We start from the raw sequence: 25779 nt of genomic DNA on the forward strand, positions 1-25779 counted from the left end.
TTATGCGGTAGTTTTATGACAGCACACGGTCACGTGGTCGCTGAGCACTTCCACTTCCGGTATTAGGACTCTATGACCTGTGTGTACGTTTAGTGCCGAGCAGTTCAGCTGATTCACCACCGTATTTGGAGCGTTAAAACAGCGCGTTTATCGAGTAGCTGGCGTGATGCGGCATCTTAGAAAAATACTGGACTTGTATGTTATTTTGCAGTCCGCCTTCGTGCTGTCGTTCTGCTCCGCTGAGACGGAGCCCGGGCCTGGTGCGGGGAATGGAGACCGATTTAAGATCGAGGGCCGTGCGGTTGTCTCGGGTGTGAAGGCGCAGGACTGGGTCTCTTCTGCCAGGGTGCTGGTAGAGGGAGGCGAGTATATCGGATTTCTCAGGTAAGCCGAATTACACTCTGTAGTTTAGAGCCACCAAACGAAAAGAACAGTGTTATTCTGAAGCTGAATGCTAGTCAGCTAACTAGCTAGTTGTTAGCTAACCATAGCAACGAACGTCTCTGTAGGGGTTTAGGGAGCAGTGGAATACTGCAACTGTTAACCGAGCTGGGATTTAGCTGCAATAACACCAGTCATTTTAATCAGTATTATTTTGACATCTCAGTAAAAGCTTTAGACTATATAAAGGCCAAAGCGTGTGGTTTAGCTTTGTTTTGATATTTTCATTAAGAATGCGTTAATTAGTTCTGTCTAACAGAGGAGATGTTAAAGTAGTTCCGGCTGCAGGGCAAATCACAGGCTTGCATATCACAGCGCTCGTCGTAATCCATTGTCGTATTTTTAGTAACAGTTCATTGACATGGACTTGTATAGAACACAGTGATAGTGAGCACAGTAACATGTGCTCTTTTTAACAAAGAAAATCATTTATTAGCCAAACCTTTTGTGTAAGCCAATATTTACAGATATTGAGAATGTTGAGAAGGTTTAAGTTTTTTTTTTATTGTCAAAGCGGAATCGAAATACCGTTTCTCTTATCTCTTATCAAGTGTTTTACATTGTCAATGCAATATAAAAATGTGCACAAGAATAGCAGCAGTTAGTGCAATAGAGCAACAGATTTTGTATGGAGGTAACCGCAGTGTACTTTAATAAATATACATATAAACTGAGCGAATATATCTTGTAAACATCTGGATGAATATTTTTACCAGAATCACACACAGCATTTGGGCCCTCACGTTCAGACTGTGTAACAGTTTGTTTCTTCAAGCTACTCAATACAAAACAACTGGACTCACACACACACACACACACACACACACACACACACACACACACACGCATTCATTTAGTGCAATTAATTTGCCCTAACAAAAACTTCTGTACTGGTTGGTGCTGCAGTGCCACTGTGTCTACTGTCTTAGACACATGTTCACTTGTTGTGCCTCAGTTAGTTTGGTGTAGTTGTGTGTTTTGTGTTACTTTTTGTTCATTTATGTTGTCTTTTGTAGCACCATTGTTTAGATGAAAATGGATAGAATTGACAACTATTAATTTAACATGTGGAAGGAATTTCAAGTGTAAGCACTTCACAACAGCAAGGTTTCCAAACTTGGCTAGCTGAATAATGTTTATTTATTTTGAAAGGGAATGTTGAAAGGAAACAGCCATGTCTCTGTTAATATAAATCTAAACAGAAACACATTCTTAATGTATTACTTTAAATAAATAAGATTACATTTAAGAAAGTATGATGTGTTGTAACGGTTGGGAAGTTACTATGTTTAAGAGAAAATAAAACACTTGTCTGGCTGCGCAGTTTCTGTAAAATTCTCAACTTTGACGTGGAAATGGAACTACCCGGTGGTTGACTATTTTCCCACAACTGCACACCCTGTTGTGTTTTATACCTCATGTAATGATTAAAAAGAAAGTAGAAACAATACATTAGAAGTCTTCAGTCTTGCCACCTTTCTCTGACAGGACTGATGGGAGTTTTGCTGTACATGATGTTCCATCTGGATCCTATGTAGTTGAAGTTATATCCCCGTCTTACAAATTTGAGCCAAGCCGAGTGGACATCACCTCTAAAGGGAAAATGAGGTAATCTTGACTGTTGCACGAAACTTTGAAAGACCTTATTTCTTTAGTGTTCAGTCTGGACCCCGTTTTAATGTTTTTATTGTACCTCAGAGCTCGCATGGTGAACTACATCAAAACCTCGGAGGTAGTCCGACAACCATACCCCCTCCAAATGAGAGCTATTGGGGCACATTCGTACTTCATGAAGCGAGAGACATGGGGCTGGACTGATTTCCTCATGAATCCGATGGTAAACTTTGTCTTCAAAATATTAAAGGCATGCTGAAGTCAGCTGAGATAAATATGTCTGCAGTAACTGAGGGAATGGAGAAAGGCCAGGTCTATATTTGTATGGACAAGAGGCTTTAAATTTGCCTTTATATAATATGACAAACCAAGATGTCTAATAGTTTTCGCAGTATGGCATTTACAGTGCATATTCGGTGCAATTAAATTCAGCTCAACCTTTGTTTGTTTGTTAAGTAGATGTTTTTTTTTAAATTATCCACTTATGCATACTTTTTTTTTTTCAGTTATAGTAACAGTATTTAGATTGAAAAGTATTTGGTATTCTCTGCCCTGTCTCATAATAAAAACATATATTTTTTTACTTTTCACTTTTACAGGTCATGATGATGGTCCTTCCCTTACTAATCATCGTTCTGCTCCCAAAAGTGGTCAATACCAATGACCCTGAAATGAGAAAGGTAAATGAGTAATAATATTTATTTTGTTAAACCAAAATATAACAGGTCGTACGCAATCTCTTTCAATGTCGCATGTAGAAAAACTAGAAAAATTGGCCTTTTTGTTGTAATCCTCAACGTTTACTGTAGGATTTTAATATAACTTTAATTTTAACTTTTATTGGGAGAAAAGGTCTTTTGAACATCCTTCAATTACATTTTTACATCAAATTAATATACAAAGCTGATTTTTCTATTGTTAGTGTGTTTTTTTTTTCAAGCAAGCTGAGCCTACCAAGAACTATTGTAATGACTTGAGACTTCACAGTGTTGCTGTGGTATTCGATGAAATAAAATTGGATTCATTTATTATTGTTTTTTTGTGTGTTGTTTTTTTTTTTAACAGGAGATGGAGCAGTCCATGAACATGCTGAACCCTAATCCAGAGTTACCAGATGTCTCGGAGTTCATGACTAAACTGTTCTCTAAGGGATCCAGCAAACCAGGAGGTAGCAATAAAGGCAGCAGGAATGCAGCACTGAAACGGAGGTAGTGCTGCCAATGAAGACTGGGATGTTTTTGTTTTATGTATATTTCTTGTAGAGTTGTTTTGTGGCTTTTTCCCCCATTTGTCACAATAAAACTAACCAACTGTAATAGATAATAAGCTTGAGCTTGACTTGGCAGGGCTGTACAATATGTTCACAATGTTTTTTTTGTTAGTTTTATTTTTGGGGGGGGGGTTGTTTTTTTGTTTTTTATCAGATGCTATATCACCACATTTGAATATATCTACTTGTAAACATTTAACACCATATAGAAAAACAGCTGTAGTTCCAATCATGGTTAGTTTGGCCAAGATCATCAGAAAAGTAATGTATGCTTTTATTGCTGCTGAGGCTGAGATTTTCTAAAACATGTTCTCTTTCGGGTTGAGGTTGGCTGAAACATCACTTTAACCCACACCCAGTTTCCACTACTACTTGAAACAGAGCTTTTACATTGAAATAGTTGGTAATATTGTATCGAGCTTGTATATGACTGTGAATGATGATGATGATGATGAATGCCGAAAATTTTAGCAAAGAAATATAAACCTATTTAAACTGAATGCTAATAAATTGTAATGGACATTTCACATGTGTCCTTTTTGAATATTTTGTTTCTTGTTTTCTGATTTTTCTCTGCTGAATGAGTCCAACTTTTCCCAGAAGACAAGAACTATACTTTATTTGATTCAGTTGGATACAAATTCACAAGACATCTGAAATATGATCGAACACAGTTTGATAGAGTGAATACAATAAACATGTCTAATAATGGACAAAATGTAAAGGAAGTGTTTAATTTTTTTTATGTTGGTACATGAAAATTGTGATCTTTTGGTTTGGTTAATAAATATTTGCTGTTCTACTGAATCTCTGCTTCACATGCAACAATGGGTCTGAGTATATCAAACCCTTCATTGCTCACTTACGACAATTATTCCATGTAGAAAACCATATTCTCATATTTACAAGGCACATGAACAATGAGAAGTTGACTCAAGGCTATTTACTTGAAATGTTGGATTAAAAAAAATCTCCAACAGTCATTACATCCTCTACAATTATGCCACAAATAAAAGTCCGACAGGTAAAGAAAACTGGACACAGGCATGTGTTCGCATATAACAGTTGATCCTATAACATTTTAAAATGATTAAAATTTTAAGCACTGGTTTGATACAGTGTGGGTGAGGGGATAAAGAGCTAGGAATATGACAATATATCAGTTGGTGTACAGGATGAATGCAAATGTTTTTGCATTCACTCCCACCAACATGGTTTGTAGATTAAAAGAAAAAAGTGAAGTATACTTTTATTTCACAATTTAGCTTTAAAAAAATACTTTTACAACCAATATGTTTAACTGTATAAACATATGCAAAAATAAAGAGTGACTTTGAAGACCAAAAGGAAATTGAATTATCACTCATTAATAATCTTCAGCTCTTAAGCTAAAGAAGGTGGAACTCTATAATATCTAAAAGCTTTTTAGAGGATTCTGAAGTAAGTAGCTATTAGAGAATTAAAGTATCACATTCAGAGAAGGCACAACGAGCTTTTATACTCAATTTCATTTAATAATAATTGTCTGTAGATATATTCTACTAATTTGTTATTTGTGAAAAATGAAAGTCTGAATAAAAACATTTCTTGTTAAAATCTGTATTAGTTATTTCTCTTCTTGTCTTAGGTTTATGGAGAATTTGGATTGCATCTGTATTAGCTACGGTACAGAATTGGTAATCATATATATACAGTCACCAGCCAATAAGATAGAAACAGCTGTACACCTGATCATTCGTACAATTATCATGTCAATATATAAACACATGCAGATTCGGGTCAATAGATTCAGTTCCTCAAACATCTCTCTCTGACTTGGTGTAATGTCTGGGCTTGTTTGAGTAATTCAGAAAGCCGTTCTAGGATTTTTATCTCACAGCTGTATGTACAATTGTCACAGACTCGCTGAAACTGGAGAGATTGAAAAAAAATGTACTGAAACAACTTAAATTTATTGGAAAAACTCCATATTATGTGAACGAGTCCTCAATGTAGCCTCAGCTTCCTGTTGTAGGTTGACAGCAGTGGAACTGCATGAGGACATTTGCTGCTAAATATCCAAATTACGGTTTGACGCACATCCTGAGAGAATTGTCTGCTCATCGTGGTTGTAAAGAGTAGCTTTACCTTCCTATCAGCTCAAAACAGTTTGGCAGTTTTCTTCTAATCTCTGTCATCTTCAAGGCGTTTCTGTTCACAAGAACTCACACTCACTTTTATATTTAACCATTATTTATAAAGTCCAGAAGCTGTCCCAGGAGATCAACAATTTCTCAAAACAGTCCTTTAGACACAATTCTGATGTTTAATGTGAACATTAACTAAAGCTCTTGACCTCATAGTTAATATGTTCACATCAAGCATCTGACTGGGGAAAATGTGATCTTAGTGATTAACCCTAAAATAGTTGATGGTGCCAGACAGGATGGGTTGAGTATTTCAGAAACAGCAGATCACGTGGGAACTTCATGTACAGCAGAATGATTTTATATATCTTGCTGCTGCCCCTTACGATACTAACCATTGATCAGTGAAAATCAGAATCTGTAACTAGTGATTTGGTGTATATAAGAGTTTAGTAATGTTAGTGTTAAGTAAGTTCAGACTTTAAGCACATCATAATATGAGTTTGAGTCAGATATTCAAATAAAAAATAATATAAGCATGTCACTGAAGCTCTTGGAAGGAATTTTACAAAAAAAGAAATGGACTGTTAAAGCTTAGGCAGTACACAATACGTTACAACAGCTAAAAGCATTAATGTATAAGGAAACACATTGTAGGACGTCAGAATACAGCAGACATTGTAAATCTTGAATAAAAGAACATTTATAACATATTTTTCATTTAGTTAAATTAAGATTGTTTTGTAAAATATGCAATAATTGCTATAATATAGAAGCATATCTTAGATAAAGTATTTATCTGGATATGTTTCTTTACTATTTGAAAGTGTTTCGCTCTGTTCATGGAACATATATGTCTGTGAGAAATATGAAATAAATTAGACTATAGTCAAGATATTTATTTGCTAAGGTATAATTTTTTTTGCTACATGAATAGTTCAGTCTGCCTGCTGTGTCAGTTTATTGGTCACTGGTGCATTTTGTCCACACCACTGCAGCTTCTCCTCTCCTTGCTTCTTTTTCCACTTGCAGAACAGCAACATCCGAAAGGTCTTCTGGAAGGTTTTGTTGCATAAGGCATAGCACATGGGGTTGACAGTGCTGTTGACATAGCAAAGCCAGTAGCCCAGGTGCCAGAGAGACAGAGGGATGCAGTCAGAGCAGAAAGTAGAGATAAGTACCATGATGTTATATGGAGTCCAGGTAAGAATAAAGGCGAGTAGAATAGCGCTGAGGGTCTGAGCTGCCTTCTTCTCCTTGATGAGAACCATTCTCTTACGTTTAGTGATTTGACTTTTGAGACTAGAATCCCTCGGCTGGGCCGGCGAGGATGCAGATGTGAGTGTTAACTGTTGTGATGATGGGCAAGGATGACTAACAGCTTCGCTAGTTTCTTTCTGCGGGCTGGTTTTCAGGACTGGCTTGAACTTGTAGGAGATGCATTTCTTATTCTTTTGTGAGTAGTACTTGGTGGAATTAGCAATAAATTGTCTTTCTTTATAATAGTTCATCTCATCCTGTTTTTTGTAGGAATCTTGAGATGGTGCTTCTGAAACTGGGCGCTCTTCATCTTCAGAGGATGTGTAGCTATTAAGAGCAGCAGCTTGATCTGATTTCACCCACATGTCCTCAGACTGTGCTGTGGTCTTAGTCATATTACTTTGGGTTGATGAAGACCACAAGCCTTGTGCTTTGCTCCGGTCTGTTCTGAAAGCAAAGCAAGATCGTTGTTTTTGTGCTTTAGGGTTGTCGCCGCTATCTGCAGATGCAATTCCTTGCAGTTCAGCCAAGTCTTTTGTACGCTTCTCGGTCTCCTTATAAATTCTGCAGTACAAAATGGTCATAATGGAGACAGGAACATAAAAGGCAGCTATGGCTGTTCCAAATGTAATCACAGGTTCTGAGAAGAACTGAATCTGGCACTGGTCTGGAGGAACTGTTCTCTCGCCCACAAAATACTGCCAACATAAAATTGGAGGGGCCCATAAGATGAAAGATATGAGCCATGCCAAGCCGATCATAATGCCAGCACGCTTGGGTGTTCGTTTAGCCCTGTAGGTAAGGGGCCTCGTAATGGAGAAATATCTATCGAAGCTGATCACCAGCAAGTTCATTACTGAAGCGTTACTTGCCACGTAGTCCAGAGCTAACCAGAGATCACAAGCTAGGTTTCCCAGAGACCAGTATCCCATCAGAATGTACATAGTGTAAAGGTTCATAGAAAACACTCCTATAATGAGGTCTGCAAAAGCCAAACTTAGTAAATAGTAGTTGTTTACTGTCTTCAGCTGACTGTTCACTTTAAAAGAAAGCATCACCAAAATGTTTCCCACTATAGTGATTAGGCTTGCAACAGCAGACACAGTAGCAATAGTGATGACTTCCCAAAGGTTATGTGGAACTGATAGGATGACAGATGTGTTCCCACTTGCTGTAGAGTTTTCAAGTTCATTCATTTTTTCTGGAGATGTTCTACTGGGTGCAAATGGCAGATAAGTCCTCTTTGTACTTCATATTGACTTCCAGATGGGGAATCTGAAAATAGAAAAGAGAGATTTGGAAAAATGTTCCTTATATTTTGAGGTTTTCATTTTTTTTCTTGGGTCGAAAAGAGGTGATCAGATACACTCTGAAATGTTTCTCAGAAAGTATACAATCCTGGGCACAAAACAACACATATTTCAGCTTCCAATGCTTATTTAAGTTGCCTGTTATGCCAGGTATTAAAATTAAATACTGAATATGAAATGTTTAATTTATATATATATATATATATATATATATATATATATATATATATATATATATATATATATATATATATATATATATATATATATATATAATACTTAAACAATTAAACAATTAAAATATTAAACACTCAAAATGGCTTTTATTTTATTAACTAAAAACTGTTGCAGCATCCGTGAGGCAACATAGACTGAAAACATCATTGTACAAAGGAATATAGTGCACATGACAAAACGTGTTCTTAAAAAATGAAAAAATGAAAAAATGAATTTATTAATAATAATATTTATTATAATAATTATTATTATTATAATAGCTGCAATATTTCAATTTTCTTTCAGCAAATTAATATTGTGTGCAGGGAGGAACCTTTCTTTGGGAACCGGGGAGTGTTTTTAGTGTAACAACCAGAAGTTGTATTGCATTTGGACTTGGTGGTACAGTGATGGAGGTTAGACCGAGTAGGGGACGCGGTGGGTACTGGAGAAGAGGCGGCGGCGGTGGTGGTCATGACAGCGTGAGCGGCGGAGAGCGGAGAGGTCGCGGGAGAGGCGGCCATTACCGCGGAAGGGGGAAAAGGGATCATTATCGCGGAAGAGGCCGCGGAGGTCCCGAGGATGGCGCTGCAGACTTTGTTCGTCGAGTGAGTGAACGTTTAGAGTCCAATAACTTCGCTTCATGTCTGATGCTGCCTGCTTCCTTTAAACTGCACTATGTAGAGTAATAAAGTGCTCACAGCTTCAAGACCAGTCTAATGCACGGATCCTCAATGCGTTAGCGGCTTATGTGTGAACACTAACTACCAGGATGTGACGAATAGTGTAAATACCCCCAGGCTAGATATAAACATCTAACGAGTGTAACTGCTTTGATCCAAGTTTTATTCATTTGTCCCACCTTGCAGGATCCTTATACAGTTATCACTGTATAATGTCTCACAATTTTTCTTTACAACTAATTAAACATCCCAGCAAGTTTGCAAGAGTAGTCGAAAGTCTTTCTAGTTTCTAGTATAACCTTCTTCAGAAATCTGTGATGGTTTTAGTGTCCCTCAAAGGTTTGGAAACACCTTCCACCATTTTTTAGACACATCAATGTTCAAAAATCACAAGAATTGGACAGTGGATGCGAGTGAGTGAGCGAAAGAAAGAAATGACTGTGGACAGATGAGTCCAAATTTGACATTATTGTTTCTAACTGAAGAACTGGAGAGATGATGTTTCCAGACTGCCAGTTAAACATGGACGTGGAAGCTTAATGGTTGGGGTTAGGAGCAGGGAAGGTTGGAGACAATAATATAATATTCCTTGGTTAAGAGGAATACTGAACCAACATGGCTTCCAGTCCATACTTTAATACCATGCACTTCCATCTGGAGAAGTATAACTTCTCAGTATAACAAGACCCGAAAACCCGAAGCATACATCCAAGCTAAGTGTTATTTAGAGAGCAAACAGTCAGCTAGAGTGTTATCTATCATGGAATGGCCTGCCCAGTCACCAGTTCTGGGATGAGCTGGATCACAAGGTTAGGAACAACTGTCCAACTACTGAAGAACACCTTTAGCAAATTACAAGAAGCATAACAAAATATTACAGCAGAATGTTTGGAGAAACAATCTGTCCAAAGTGTGTAAAACCGTTCTTCATGCCAAGGAAGGATTTTTCGATGGAAATAAAGTGTAACATCTGTACATTGATTTATTTGCTTGGTCAAAAAACGAAATCTTCATACCATTAAACGAAGCCTAGTTTGTTGCATATAAACAGAAGGAGCATGCATGTGTCTTTGAAAAGCAATAAAAGGATAACAAGGTGTTTCGAGGTGTAAAGATATTGTGCCAGTCGGATTTGATGATTTTCTTTGATGAAGAAATGTTTTTAATGTATTTTTTAAATATTAAAAATAAATTTTTTATCACCAAATAAGTGTTGTTTTTTGTTTAGTTTTTTCTTTCAAACCACACTTTTATTTGGTTAACAAACTGATACATGGTAATATATATTGTGTGTATTGTATAAATTGCTTCAAGAATTATAATATAATATAATATATTCTTGTCATATCGCTAAGGCTGCCACACAACTAATACAAAAAAGAAGTTTGCTGCAGTACAATCAGTGATTCAATATGCAATATTATTTTAAGGGCCAGGATGAACAGGATGACAAAGAAAACACTGAAGACGAGATGCCAGCAATCTTTTCCAGGAGAAAACTGAAGTCCAACTGGGATCGTTATGAGGAATCTGAGAAGAAGGAGGTGAACGACGATGTTCCGGCGCAGAGAGGGACAGACTATCATGTTCTCCTCTCTTCCGCAGGTAAGAATCGTGCTTTCCACTTTCTAATCACTCTAAAATGAGTGTCTTGCTGCTGAGCCACAATCTGAGATAATGCTTTCACACCAGGATACAAACATAGTGCCAGTTGAGGATCATTTCCATCATCAGATCCTGCTGTTGTCTGTCAGTCTGTAAGAAACACCTCTTGGCAATCTTTTATTTTTGGCACACAGCTGAATGGGGTTTGGAAGCATGTTCTAATGAGTGAATATGATAATGAAATATGACTGCTGATATTCTGTCACAAGTCTTTCTGTAACAATACACAAATTATTCACTGTGCTCTACAATAATACATAAACATAAATATTTTATAATTTATGAATGTTTTGGGTTGAAGGATTGTCAATACACTTACCTATAATATAAGTATAATGTAGCTGAACTATCTTTGTATGTATCTGTATTTGAATTGAAACCTGAAGCTATGGCCTTTATGTTCTCTTTTTTTTTTTTTTTTGACAGTTACCTTATTCTCATCACCTTGAGATTATAATTGGTCTCAACTTAAACTGTGTGTAAAATGTTTCTTTTCTTTTACTTTTTCTTTTCTTTCTTTTTTTTTTTTTTTAAACGCTGCTCTGAGAATTTTTTGTGTTAGTATCTGCTTGTGATTTTTCTTTACTTGCTTAGATTTTCCAAAATAACAAACTTGTTTCCTAACTTAAGCTCTCAACCATCAACGTTTTTCTTTTCCTCACCAACATCATGCTTTAACACACACTAATGCCTGCATAGAAGTTAAAACCACCTACTTGTGCAACTGGTACACACCTAGTCTCAGTCACATGACCTGTGAACAAAACAAATGAGCAAAAAGAAAATCGAAGAAACTTGTGCACCTACTAGTGGTTCTTTTGATTATTATAATAATTTTTTTTTTTTTTTTAGATGTTTAGAGCACAAGATGTTGAGGTTTTCGTTGGAAGTGACGAGGATGGACAGGATTAGAAATGAGTTTATTAGAGAGACAGCACCTGAAGGACGTTTTGGAGACAAGGTGAGGGAGGCGTGATTGAGATGGTTTGGACATGTTCAGAGGAGGGACATGGGGTATATTGGTAGGAGAATGCTGAGGATGGAGCCACCAGGAAGGAGGAAAAGAGGAGATTTATGGATGTGTTGTGGGAAAACATGCAGGTAGTTGGTTTGAAAGAGGCAGATATAGAGGACGGAGGGGTATGGAGACGGATGAGCCACTGTGGCGCCCCCTAATGGGAGAAGCCGAAAGAAGAGGAAGAAGAGCACAAGATCTATTCATTCTGAATACTGGATTTGAATGGGTTGCATCTCTGTTTCAGAAGACCTTTTTTTTTTTTTTTTATTGGTTTATACTTATGTTGTAGTGCTTTTTTGTTTTATATCTGACGTTTTTAGTAACTTAGGTATTGATTTGCATTTAATTAATCAAATCTTTATATTTCCATTCTCAAACCAGCCATGCAAAGGGTCTTATTCTAATACAGTAATCGAATCTCTCGTCCCTGGTTTATTGCGGAATTGCATTTGCCACATAACTAATTAGTTTGACTGATTTTCCCAGTCTCTTGCGGATAGCACGATAGACCAAAGAAAATTATAAAGAATTGTTTTTATGGAGTTTTATGTTGAAATAATGACATGTATTAATATAAATATAGTTATTAATTATGAAATGAAGTAAAAATGTTAATACAGTACTGTATACATAATTTTATTTTTAGGGTGGCGGCCGTTTGTCATGCTTTTTGGTTTATTGCGGGCGGTTTTGGACGGTAACCATTGTGATAAACGGGGGATTATCGTATATGGTTCCTCTGTTAAAGCAGGAAGTCTTTTAAATTAGATTTTAATATTTAGGTTGTAGTGTTTTAATCTTTAAACCGTACGCATTACTGGGTTAATTTTTTTCAGAACTCTCCGCTTCTCTGGACATACCTCTCTGGTTGCTCCTAAATGCACTTTAAAAAGTTTGTAGGCTGGTAATTTGCTGTCCAGGGACCAACACTGTGGAACGCACTTCCAGCACACATTCGATGCGTCACTGTGCTGAGTATTTTTAAATCGCAGTTGAAAACCCATTTATTCAGACAAGCTTTTAACACGTAGCCCTGATTCAACTGCTATGTTATGTACATTGTGCTTTTATAAAATTTTTATTTTAATTTATTTCTTAATTTTTTATTTATTTTTAATTGTTTACTTTTAATGAATTTTTATTTTTAATGTCTATTTTTTGCTTTTCTGGAAAGCGCCTTTTGCTTCTTTTGGTAGTTGTAATGCGCTTTATAAATAAAATTTGATTGATTGATTGATTTTAGTACCGTAATTTCCGGACTATTAAGCGCACCCATATATAAGCCGCACCCACTGAATTTGACAAAGATTTTTATTTTGAACATAAATAAGCCGCACCTGTCTATAAGCCGCAGGTGTCTACACTGAAACTAATGAACTTTACACAGGCTTTAACGAAAGACAGTGTCTGTTACACGACTTGTATCTAAACAGTAGCCGACCAAGAAAGTCATTGTTCACTGTCTTCCTCCTTCCTTTCACAACTATTTCTTTAAAAGAGTTTTTCTTTTGGCATCGTCGTGCGTTTAAAAATCACCATCGGTGAATCTTTTCTCCCGATGCCGTGCAGCTCAGAACACAGGTTGAGTGCGTTTTTTTCATGCCCGGTTGTTTTCAGAGTGACGAATGATTCGCATTTCCTGTAGACAGTCCGAGTGAGCGGCAGGTCAAACGTCAGAGGAACCTCATCCATATTTATGATGTGGTGCGGCCCGATTCAGTGGGACTGCATCTGATTTTAATATAAAGAATTTCATTGGTTCACCTGAACCCGTTCAGCAATTTCATTGGTCTAATGTTATGTTGCTCAGTTTTTTGGCTTGAAGTTAGTGAAACTGGGAAAAACCCAGGAAAAATCCATAAATTAGCCGCTTCGTTGTTTAAGCCGTGGGGTTCAAAGCGTGGGAAAAAGTAGCGGCTTATAGTCGGGAAAATACGGTAAGTTAATTTAGATTTTAGTTTTTCTTTACTATCTGAATATAAACACCTCAGGTGACTGATTTGATGTATTTCTAAATAGACAGTACTTGATTGTTATCTATGTTAATCATGTATCATATTTAACAATCTTCTTTTGTGTTCCACAATGTTCCACATTCTCTCGAATTTTTTTCTCTGTTTTAATTTGCCTCTCATTTCCCCAAACTGCTTCCTCAACAATCGCACTGCTCCACACGAGGACTGTTTGTGTCCTGTATTTTAATGCTGTTGGTGTTGATCTCCCTCTCGTGTTGGTGTTGATCTCCCTCTCGTGGTTTTCTGCAAGAAGTTACGCTGCAGTTCAATGTAGAGACTTGCTTAGCCACTGCTGTACTTGCACTAGTGGAATGCAATTCTTTCTGCCCAAGAATGTGAAACAGTCTGAAAAATAGATGGCATGACCCTGTTCCCAGGATCTGGGTTGACATGTAGAGAGTGTTTATAAAATGACTAATAAAAGGCACATCCAAACACAGGCAAGATTTCATTTTATGAGATCAATCCAAAGCATAATCATTGCTAGTTGGAAACTTCCAAGACCAGAAGTGAGTTTCCCAGGAAGAGATGTTTTTTGTCTTCTGTAAATCAAATAAGCTAGACATAGAAATAGTGCTTTTGTAATGTTTAATATCACACAAGTAATGCTGTACCTCAACTTTTCTGGGAAGATGCTTCAATAGATTTTAAAGTGTGGTTGTGGAGATTTGTGCTCTTCAGCCACAAGCGTGTGAGTACAGTCAGGTACTGATATGTGGTGAGGAGGCCTGGGGTGCAGTCAGTTCCAATTTATCCCAAAGGTGTTCAGTAGGATTGAGGAGTCAATAACAGGTCACTCAAGATGTTCCAGTCTAATTCAAGTAAACCATTTGTTCTTAGAGATTTTTTTGTGTGTAAGTGAAGATTTAATGCTATTCAAAGACATCTAAATAAATCCTACACAATTGTGTGCCTCCTTTGGGGAAGAACCACAAATGGCTGAAAAATTAAGGTTTTCCAATTTAGTGTAACAAATTACAAATGAAATTACACGTTCTCTAAGTTTTCTTTGCCTGGTATCAAACTTATGATGCTCACAACTACTAGTGCTACAATTTCCAATTTATATTCAACTGCATGCTGAGATTTTCTACCCACAGAACCACAGTGTGCTTCTGATGCCTATTGTTTGACTGTCCTTGTTTTGCCCACACGAACAATTAGTCACCTCCGGTGCTGTGAAACCACCATTGTATTTAGTGCAGTCTGATTAATTGAATGTAGGCGTAATTTGTTGGCATTATCTAAAGCAACTCAAATTAGGAATTAGACCGACGCACTCTGGCTATTTCCAGATTAACTGCATGTTTTTGTACCACTGTCTGACTGAGATTGGCAGCATTACCTGTTAGTGGTTCTGTATCAGGGATGTGAAGGCTGTAGTGCTTGCTGCAGGAGTGGTATATATTAGGGATGCACCAAATATTCGGCCACCGAAAAGACTTTGATCACCGAAAAAACACGGGCGAAACAGTTTGTTGTGATGACGCAAACAGAAACCGCTGCCTGCACGTGCATGTCTAAAACAACATGTCTGCGGTGTGGACGTATTTCAGTATATCTGAGAAAGACCCACGGATAGCGATTTGCAAAACATGTAATGCCGAAATTTCTAGAGGGGGTGCGTCTGCAAAGACTTTCTCCACGTCGGGTTTAATTTGAAATCCAAACATCCCGATCGCTATGTTGAATATGGGAGAAACGCAAACGCACAGAAAAGCAAAACCCCTCCGAGCATGCGCACTCCGTCTGTGGCGGACGTTTTTGAAAAGGCAGGAAGTTTCCCAGTGATATTGTTGTATTATTGTATCTTTAAGCAGTTGCACTTGTTCCGAATGCACTTTGTTTTTATGAAAGAACATATTTAATTGTACAACCTTTCAGCAGGCCAGAGGGCCTGTACATTATTATTTAATGTACACATGAGTGCATTTAAGTTAAACATTTAAGAATTTTTTGTAATTTATTTTATCCTGTGCATTGTTGCAATGTGCTATAAATAAATATTTTCATAAATTGTAATTGATTTATTCTTTGAAACTTTTATATTAATTTATGCAATTGAAATGCCTTGATTTTAATAAGGTTAGTACACAGTCATAGCCATAAATGTAATGGTAATAATAATTGGCATAATTTCTTTCGGTGTTTCGGTTTTCGGCCTTGCTTTCCTCTTTTTCGGTTTTCGGTTTCAGCCAAGAATTTTCATTTCGGTGCATCCCTAGTATATATCATTAAGGAACAGAAACAAAGAGGGATCGTATCAACATAATAATGTTAATGAAAATGGTACTGTCTGGACAATAGGTGACATAAGACCTATAACATATAGGTAACAATAGGTAATATTATTTATTTATTTATTTTTAAGTGTTTGTCGGAGTCGAAAGTATTAAAACTGCAAGGCCAAAGGTTTCTTCACAGAAAATATTCTGTGGTGAAAAACCCCAAAACAATCAGTGAAATTCTCAAGATCCATAGGGTTGGTGGTAGAGATATCACAATCCAAGTTTACCCTCTACCAAAGTGAGAGATTGGACAAACCACTGATAAAGAAAGAATCTGATAAAGAAATAATCTTATATTATTGAGATTTGGATTCATACAGCCACAAGAGTGTTATTAAAGTCATGTACTGATGTAGGATGTAGTCAGTGTTCCAAATTATCCCAGAGGTGTTCAGTAGGATTAAGGTCAGAGCTTTTTAGCAGACCACTCAAGATCTTCCTATGCAGTGCATGTAGAATTTTTGCTGATACCTGGCAACTGCATAGCACATAAAGCTTGGCCAGAGATCTGAAAAGTTTAACAAATGAATCAAAGTATCACCTAGAAATGTAAGTTCTTTCTTTTATACTGTTAATCAATTCAACCTGAAAAACGGCACAGTCTTGCAATACTTGTTACTTAATACTTATATATGCACTATTTAAAATTTATTTTATTGAGACAGCACTGAATATATACCAGATTGAAATGTTGCATATTGTTACACCCCTAAATGTATGGAATTTCGAACAACTATTACTATTATTACTCTAAATCGTAGGTAGCTATTGAATAGATTATAAAAGAAAGATCCAGTATGTAGTTATGTTTTGACCGAAAGACTATAGAGGGAATAATTCTAGGAATTCCCATAACATCTGTAAACTTTTCTAACTTCTAACAGACTAACTAATTCTAACTCCTGTAATAAACTTCTGTAATTTTCATGAGACATTGTATGACCTCAATTGGTGCAATGACCCTGATTAATTATTATAATTATTACATATTCACAAGGGTTCTTTGCATAATCTGAGTACAGGATGTGTTATGATATTAATATTTTTCTCCTATGCATAATCTGAATTAGAGCTGGCAATATTGTTATAGCATTGTTATAATGTGTCACAGTAGACACAGAACTTTTGCTAATGCTAATGGCACTTAACCCTTGAAGAATGTTTCCCCCAATTGTGTATTGGGTAAAAGTTTAATTTATTTTGGGATTCCTTCATTTTTATAGACAAAGTCTGAAATTAAATGCTGCTTCAAGCCTCAAATTAGAGCAATAATTAAAAACGTTCTTTTCAGAACATCGGCTTCATTGGCTTTTGGCCTTGAGACCAGTTGTGTCTCATACAACATACCGAACGTTACAAATGTTATTATCTGTATTAGACTTGAAACAAAAGTGGCTTGTAATACATAAATAATAATAAATATTACGTGTAATAGTTAGCCCATCAGGCAAGCTCCAAAATTCCTCCACCTCGTCCACTACTTTTAATTGTTTTATTGGTTATGTGTGTCCCTACACAAGTAGTCATTTTATTTAAACATTACTAGCAATAATGTACCCAGGCGTTTGAATAAGAATGTTTGTACGCTGCTACATATTAGTTTTTTTGTATTAGTTAGGAATAAATGAGAAATAAACTACACGACATAAATTCATATGTATACACTTTTTTTTTTTTAAAGGGATTTAAAGAATTTGTTGGTTGGAGACACTGTGATCTTTGCACAGAGCACAATGAGCTTGCTTTCACCAGAAAATGCTTGTCTGTGATTCTATCAGCAGCTTCTTAATTAAATGGTGTCACCACACAGAGGGATTTATGATGCGAGTAACAACATTTAAGCTGAGGAAATTAAAAGTCGATCTCTGCCCCGCTGTCCTTCTACTTGATCAAGTTGAATTTAGCAACATAAAATGCCATTATCTCCGGAGGGGAGTTTGCATTTTGGCAGTGTTACTCAAGCAGTGCTCATGCAATTGTTGCCTTGTTGCTAAGGGTAGTGCGCTTAGGACAATGGTCTGCTTAATGGCTTTGGCGATTTAGTGCCTCTGAACAGACATGACACCCACACCTTTCAACACTGAATGTGGCTTTTGGAGAATACGGCTCTATCTAAATAAGACTTATATGATTGTATTTTCACCTGCAATATAATTTTTTAGGAATTTATCCTTATTTTGGTATCTATTTAGTAACCACTTATGTTCTCTTTTGGACAGCTGTTAAGCTTATTGGAGTTCAGAGGCCAAAATAAACCAACCTTTTCTGATTTTTTTAATTCATACAAATGAAGTAAATGTTCAATATCATGCATATTTAATATTCAAGATTCTGCATTATTTCTAGGTACATATTTAAGCATATTTGTTATGATCTCGGCTTTGTGAACAAAAAAAAAGATCTCTTCTACTGAAAAACGTTCAATGGATTTGATCTAAAATGGATCATGCTACAGAAACCCAAGTTCATGTCAGCTTGAGTGTACACTGTCTTTAAAGCAAAGAGGAGATACTAAGTAGAGATACTAAGGAACTGAGAACTTCATGAAACTATATATTAAGTTTTACATTTCATTCCAAATTGTTGTCAGTAAATAAAAAAAATAATTTGTACTCATATTTTTGTAATGTTTCTACTAAACATGTCTTGTTTTGGCATGTCCAGGTTTGAACAGTTTGCCCGTCATTTACTTTTTTCACACATCTGTGTATTAAAGTGGTACAGTAGGACTTTTTCTCTCATTATCTCTCACAAAACTCCTTCTGGACTATATTCTTAAGAAACTTTATTTCTTTATTTAAAAAAAAATAAATGAGGTACTCACTATAGTCTGTGTCCAGTTTCACTGCCAGGCTGTCTACCTCAGTATTGATCACACACCATCTTCATCCTGGAACTCTTCAACTGGAAAAGTCCACTAAAGCACTCACTTTATCGATCTGCATTTCCTCTTCGTTAGACTTCACAATTTATCCATTTGGCAAAGATGCATTGAGTGCAAAAGTACTCGTAAGAGAAATGTAACGATGAGCTAAAATATGACGGCTGTTTGTCTTTAAGACTGTTGAAAAATAATGGTGATGATGTGAGAAGTAGCAGCAGATGCTCCTTAGCAGTGGAGGGAGATGATCAGGTGGTCAGCTGTCGCCGCTTCTGCGCAGTTCATCTGTGAGTGTGTGAGTGTGAGTGTGAGTGTGTGTGTGTGTGTAAGACACATATGTAGCTGACTGGCAGAAAGGAGATGATTCCCACAGGGGCTGTGCTGGTCGTCATCGTTTCGGATAGTCAGTGTGATGTAGCTACTGAAAGGCGATGGGGAGAAACAAAACGTGTCAGTGTTGTGATCAGGACCAGACCCAGACTAGTCTGGTTTTTTTTTTGTTGTTTGTTGTTGTTGTTGTTGTTATTCACAGATTTCAGCAGACTAAACCAAGACTAAAATGTGGTGCTCTTAATATCATAAATTTCCTCTCTATTCTATACCTATTTTATACGAATAACAAAAGGACTTTGAAAAAAGATTAATGACTCCTTGTGTTTGATGGATAAGATGAATGAAACCAATGCTATCGAAAGAGTCTGCCAAAAAGAGATAAAGTAGACCAAGGCTATAAATAATCACAAGCCAACCAGGACCTTGAGTAATAAGACTTTCTTCATATTCTAGATATGCAAATGCATCCCTTCTGCCACAAGCCACTTAAACAATCACTTGCACAAGTTTTTTTTCCCTGTATTGAATCTGGATAAGAAAAACCAATCTTTAGCAAATACTAGTTATTTTTTCACAGTCATGCACGATTTGTGTGTACACCCACCTTCATCATGACGATAACCCCCTGCTTTAGATGTGTTTTATCAACCAAACAATAATAATAATTTTTTTTTTTTTTATGAAGCCTAGTTTTCAGAATTTGAAGAAAACTAGCCCTTATAAAAAAAATTATTATATGCACAATTCTATTTTGGGGATTTCTTTTTTTTTTTCTGACTGAATGGTGGCCACCAGATGTCTGTTACTCAATAATACATACATAAATTGTTAATTATCAGATTAAATGTTATGGTTCATTATTAGTTGCAAATCAATACACAAATGGTGTATTTGGCTTGACTTTAAAACAATATGCACAAAATTTTTTTACGCCGTTTACCGTATTTTTCGGACTATAAGCCGCTACTTTTTTCCCACGTTTTGAACCCCGCGGCTTAAACAACGAAGCGGCTAATTTATGAATTTTTACTGGGTTTTTCCCGGTTTCACAAACTTCAAGCCAAAAAAAACTGAACCCCATAACATTAGACCAATGAAATTTTCGAACGGAATCGAAAAAACGCACCTCACCTGTGTTCTGAGCTGCACGGCATCGGGAGAAAAAACTTTCACTGGTGGAGATTTTTAAACACACGACGATGCCAAAAGATAAACTCCCGAGAGAAATAGTTGTGAAAGGAAGAAGGAAGACAGTGAACAATGACTTTCTTGGTAGGCTACTGTTTAGATACAAGCCGCTGTAACGCGTTGAGTCTGGGTGAAGGGAGAGCTCGCTAACTCCAGTTGCAACAGAAATCAGTAGCAACAGACCGGTTTTCAAAACTCATGCTTTTTTTTTTTTTTTTTTGACAGCGTTACGGGTTAGTCAAAGAAACTTAGAATTGAGCATCAGAAAATAATAAGGACATAATCCTCTGTCTTGCACACATGCAGTAATAGCGGAAAAATGTGGCAGCAGGCTATTCCCAAAATACTGCTATGCTCCCAAAGGAAGCGCAAAATATTTCACCCGTTACACCGTGTAACAGACACTGTCTTTTGTGAAAGCCTGTGTAAAGTTCATTAGTTTCAACGTAGACACCTGCTTATAGACAGGTGCGGCTTATTTATGTTTAAAATAAAAATCTTGGCAAATTCAGTGGGTGCGGCTTATATAACGGTGCGCTTTATAGTCCGGAAATTATGGTAGGTTTCCTAATGTAAAAAAATCCACAGGTGAAAATTTACTGGTGACTCATTTTCAAAACAACCACTGAAATTGGAAATTAGTAGTGAACAATAAATAATTTTGGCTAAAGGCCCTAATTAAAGAGCACAGAGAGAGAAATGATTGTGTGTTGGAGCTCTGCAATAGACTTTACATCATGACACTGATACAGCACACTGACAAATAACAGCCTTAATGAGCATCAGTCTTTGACATCTCCTCGATTAAATCTTTATTTATCTGTGCAAATAGTTCCTGTGTGGTGAAACAGCTTCAGCATAAGCTTTTTATGGCCTCTGTGTTCATCCAGATTATAAAACTTAAAACCGTCCATGTCGTGTTTAAAAATAAGAAGATATCAGAGACTATCAGCTTTGCTGCACTTATTTGTGTGAAGGGGAGTCTAAACACCACAGCCACAGATTCTTCAGATCATTAGATAAAATGGAATGCTTTGTGGACTTTTTTAGCATAGCTCTGTGTAGGATAAATATGATAATGGATTGTAAATAACCATAACAACATTCTTAAGTAAATAAGCAGAAAGGAGATCCGGCTTTTGTAGCATCTGAGGAGTTGTATTTCAGTAGAATTCGGTGCAAGCGAGACAATAAAACAGTGTATTTTAAACACTTTAAAAATCAGTATTGACACAATTTGTGACTTGTTAGACCTGACCTCATTCAAGGCCTGTTTAAATTTTTTCCCCAACCAAATTTTTATCTAAAAATATTAAAGTACTATTTTTGAACCATTTCTGTCCAAAATATTGTCAGGTGACCTCTGTAATATCTGATTTAAACATGCATTGGCAGATTATCTGAGGCGGTATCAAATATTACTAGAACTAAAACTAGCTATTTTTTTTACAAGAAAGTACTTTATTTATTTACATTTACACACTTTCACATTTTGAGCTGGATCTACATCTTCAGGAAGAGGGTGAAAAGGCCAGAGAAGCCAAATTTGGCAAGTAGGGTGGGTGCGGAAGTGAGATCATGCGGATTGTTTTCTGACTATTATCATGCACAAGTTGCCGGTGATGTTTCACCACTCTTAAAGCATGCGTGCTTCTCAAAACACCTCGAACGACTCATTGCAGCATCGCCATATGCCAAACGTCTCTGTAGCAGATTTGCCCAGTTTCACACAGAATGTCTTTTTTGCTCTTTGTTCTAACTTGCTTTTCATGATGAATTTAAAGGCTTGGAATATCCAATTCCACATTTGCTGTTATAATAACCTCCACTTTAGATGATTTAGATGTTCTACTTTAGATGTTCAACTACATTTTGGACTGTGATTGTGGATAACTGTGCTTCTTTTGCTATAAGGGTATAAGGATAAGGATTGTTAGTCAATTCAAGGGGGTGATGCTGGTTGAGGAGGGCAGTCAGCATTTAAGTTCATCCCAGAAGTGCTCAGTAGAGTTGAGGTCAGAGCTCTGTAGCAAACCATATCTTCATGAAGCCAGCTTGTGCACAGGTGGCATTGTTATGCTGGAACAGGTTTGGGTCTCAAAAAAGTTCAAGTGAATTGAAGATGTAATCCTATAGCATCCAAAAGACATCACTTGCCTCCAACATTTTGTTAACAGTTTGGGAACAAACCATATATGACTGGGAAGAGTCGGGTGTCCCAATACTTTTGTCCATAGCATTTAATGTCATATTAATTAACTTAAATCTTCTCAATTTACATTTGCAGTAAGAGTTGAAAGTGTACCCAGATTTCCAATTCTTAACCCTTTAAGGGCATTTAAATGTCATAAATTCATAAATTATCTATGAATTAAAAGAAAACATTTTGTTTGCCACATGCAAGAACTAATGAAGAAACAGTTAATTGCATACTTTTTTAATAGACATAGGATCAGACCTGTTTGTTTAATTTAATATATAAATAATACATAATGCTGTTTGTTTTTTTTTTCTTTTAAGTGAAACTGTTGGTACAACATTAAACGAAATATCTTTTATAATAATATAAAAGATTACTATTACTCTGTCACAGTCTTATAGTTCACACCCATGCACTTAGGTTATTAACAGATACATTTGATCATCTGTTTTAGTGAAGGCTTCCAGCAGGTAAGTTCAGTTTTTATCTGAAGTCTCACGGAAATATGTTTACTTCAGCTTTAATCCCACTATAGACGTTCATGATTTGAAATAATACGGTGTGAACAGTTTGGATTTTTGTGGTGTGTGTGGGTGTGTTTCGGACAATTAAAGATGAAAGTGTGGAAAATATGAAAAGATGAAAATTACTGTCTTTACTCCCCCCCCCCTTTCTTTCTATGTATTTGAGCTAATTCTTTTTTTTTCTGAAGGACAGTCCTTTTTTCTCTGGCTCATCATCGTAATTAGCTTCATCATTGACCATCAAAGGAAAACGTAGAGTAGATCAATGAGGTGAAATTAAGATTACAAGCACACACATTTAATAGACAATGAAAATACATGGGTGGAAATAATCAAGGTTGTCAGAGGCCACACAAAGACTAAGACTGGACACCATGTGTTCCTATCATTTCATAGCCCATTTACCTTAAGGTTTGATGTTTTGTGAGTTCTGAGATGATTTTCTGCTCTACATGGTTGTAAAGAGTGCTTTTTTGAGTTACTGTAAACATCCTGTCAGCAAAGACTAATCTGGGCTGTCTTCTCTGATGCCTCTAAACAAGACACTTTTTTCTCAGAGAATTGTTTCTCACTTAATGTTGACTTTTTCCCTTCCATTTGTAAACTGTAGACACTTTTTGTGTGTGTGAAAATCTAGGAAGATCAACAGTTAAAGAAATATTAATAGCACAGATAAAGTCAGAAATCACACTTCTTCCTGGCTAAGATGTTTAACTGATGCTCTTGACCTGTATTTACATATTTTTTATTGCTCTGCTGCCACATGCTTGGCTGATTAAATTTACAGAATAAATGTGCAGGTATACAGGTTTTCTTAATAAAGTGGACAGTAAGTCCACTTAATAGTAAGTGTATGTGCATGTATATATGATGTATAATCACGGTTGCGTACTCGTATTTCACTGTCTACCTGCATACCATTTCATTCTGTAGATCAGGCAAGCATCAGTCCATATACGATGGGCGTGTCGCTAACTCTGTTTTCCTTCTGTGCCGTGGCTAACCGCGTTTTACGCCTGGCTAAACTTTAAAATTTCTGGTCATCCATGTGTGCTGCAGTGAGGAGAAGGTACTGTGAATGATTGCTGGTGACAGTGTGCCTGTAGGAAAGCGGCCCCCCACCCCTAAGGGTTTTTGACCCGCAGGCTGTGGTCCTGATTCTGTCTGCTTCACCAGCTGGACCTTCCATCACACACGTTAGGTTGCTATAAAATGGCTGCAACTCAGCAAGTCAAACTTCAACTCACTAAGAAAAGAGAGAAGGTCCCTCAGGTACTGACTGCATGAGTCACCATTTAAGAAAAGGTTTTTCTTGGTACATGGACTGTTTTTAAAATCTATTTGATAATAGGTCCACATCTTGCAGTCTGTATTTTTTATTTCCTGTGCTGATAGAACAACTCATTTAGTGTCCAAATACTTTTAATATTTTGACAGGATTGTTTAAAAAAATTTTTTTAATTAAAAACATTTTTGGAGAAATATTTTCTTTGATGAGGGAGCTTGTGGTTGTTTTTTTTTATTTTTATTAATTTGATTGATTTGTCATGCTGTCTTCTGATTCAGCGTTTATTATATTTGTAGCATCTAAATTTTTTGGGGGGCTTTGGTAGAAGTCTAAAGGCAACGTTTAACTTAAATCAGAAAATAAAAATTTCAGCATTATTCTTAGCTGCTATTTCTACCTCACAGTTCTGGGGTCCCTGGTTTGATTGCATTAGGATAAAGTGGTGAATTAGTGGTTATGATTCTTGGTTACTGATCGGGAGGTTGGGGGTTCAAGCCCCAGCATCACCAAGCTGCCACTCTTTGCCCTTGGCCCTCTTTGTAACCTGCTGTATAATGGCTGACAAGGAGCTCTTGCCCCAGCTTCTTAACATCACTGGGATATGTGAAGAAAGAATTTCTCTGTGCTATAATGTACATGTGACAAGTAAAAAAACACCTTTTTCTTTAAATTTTTTTTGCTAATGTCAGGGTGTATATCATCTAAAGTTGCTACGATCAGCCAACATTATTGGTGATTTGGCCAGCAAATTTACAAGGAGTTTGACTTTTTTAAACACAGTTATGCAATTTTCTAATTAGGCAATCATGTCGCAGCAGTTCAGTGCAGAAATAAATGCAGATGAGGGTCAGCAGATTCAGATAATGTTCACATTAACTATCAAAATAAGGAAAGAATGTAACATTTTGACCATATTACATACTCGCCTAAAACAAACTCAACAACCTCAACAACTCTTGTAGCATGACTTTGTGAAAGTAAATCAAGTCGTCAAGTCAAGTTTATTTCTATAGCGCTTTTCACAACAGACATTGTCTCAAAGCAGCTTTACAGAAATCAACAGTTAAGGTGAATGGTGTGTATTTATCCCTGATGAGCAGCCATGGTGACTGTGGCAAGGAAAAACTCCCTTAGATGTTATGAGGAAGAAACCTTGAGAGGAACCAGACTTAAAAGGGGAACCCATTCTCATTTTGGTGACATCAAGAGTTTGAACATAAATCTTTCAACAATACAGAACACTGGAGAGTGAGAACTAACATTTCTTTTCTCATAGCAGGCTCTACTTTTCACATGTTGAATTTGTTATACAACACGGACAGGAAAAACTGTAAATATATACCAAAATATTCTGACCCTGTGTCCTTCTAAAAATGTTTATGTTGCTTTAGTGTCACCAAGCTATGAACAAGTTTAATAGATCGGTTTGCATGTATTAAATTAATGGTAGTGCAATTTA

The 25779-nt window shown here is 36.5% G+C and overlaps 3 protein-coding genes across 3 annotated transcripts in view; 2 read left to right on the forward strand and 1 right to left on the reverse strand.

Moving 5' to 3' along the window:
- Positions 1 to 4049, forward strand: emc7b (ER membrane protein complex subunit 7b). The gene is made up of 5 exons (XM_083562358.1): positions 1 to 384; positions 1930 to 2049; positions 2140 to 2278; positions 2655 to 2735; positions 3121 to 4049. The coding sequence occupies exons 1-5, from the start codon at positions 167 to 169 to the stop codon at positions 3265 to 3267; spliced, it is 705 nt and encodes a 234-aa protein (XP_083418484.1). The 5' UTR covers positions 1 to 166; the 3' UTR covers positions 3268 to 4049.
- chrm5b (cholinergic receptor, muscarinic 5b) lies at positions 3439 to 19091 on the reverse strand. Its single transcript, XM_083562335.1, has 2 exons — positions 18731 to 19091; positions 3439 to 7986 (listed from the first exon to the last, which is right to left on the reverse strand). The coding sequence occupies exon 2, from the start codon at positions 7905 to 7907 to the stop codon at positions 6390 to 6392; it is 1518 nt and encodes a 505-aa protein (XP_083418461.1). The 5' UTR covers positions 7908 to 7986; positions 18731 to 19091; the 3' UTR covers positions 3439 to 6389.
- aven (apoptosis, caspase activation inhibitor) overlaps positions 8593 to 25779 on the forward strand; it is a 23949-nt gene continuing 6762 nt past the window's right edge. The window contains exons 1-2 of the mRNA XM_083562348.1: positions 8593 to 8845; positions 10351 to 10525. Of these exons, the coding sequence (XP_083418474.1) occupies positions 8648 to 8845; positions 10351 to 10525 (373 nt within the window). The 5' untranslated portion in view covers positions 8593 to 8647. The remainder of the gene's footprint in view (positions 8846 to 10350; positions 10526 to 25779) is intronic.

The sequence above is a fragment of the Silurus aristotelis genome, assembly GCF_946808225.1.
Source record: "Silurus aristotelis genome assembly, chromosome: 15".
NCBI classification, from domain to species: Eukaryota; Metazoa; Chordata; class Actinopteri; order Siluriformes; family Siluridae; genus Silurus; species Silurus aristotelis.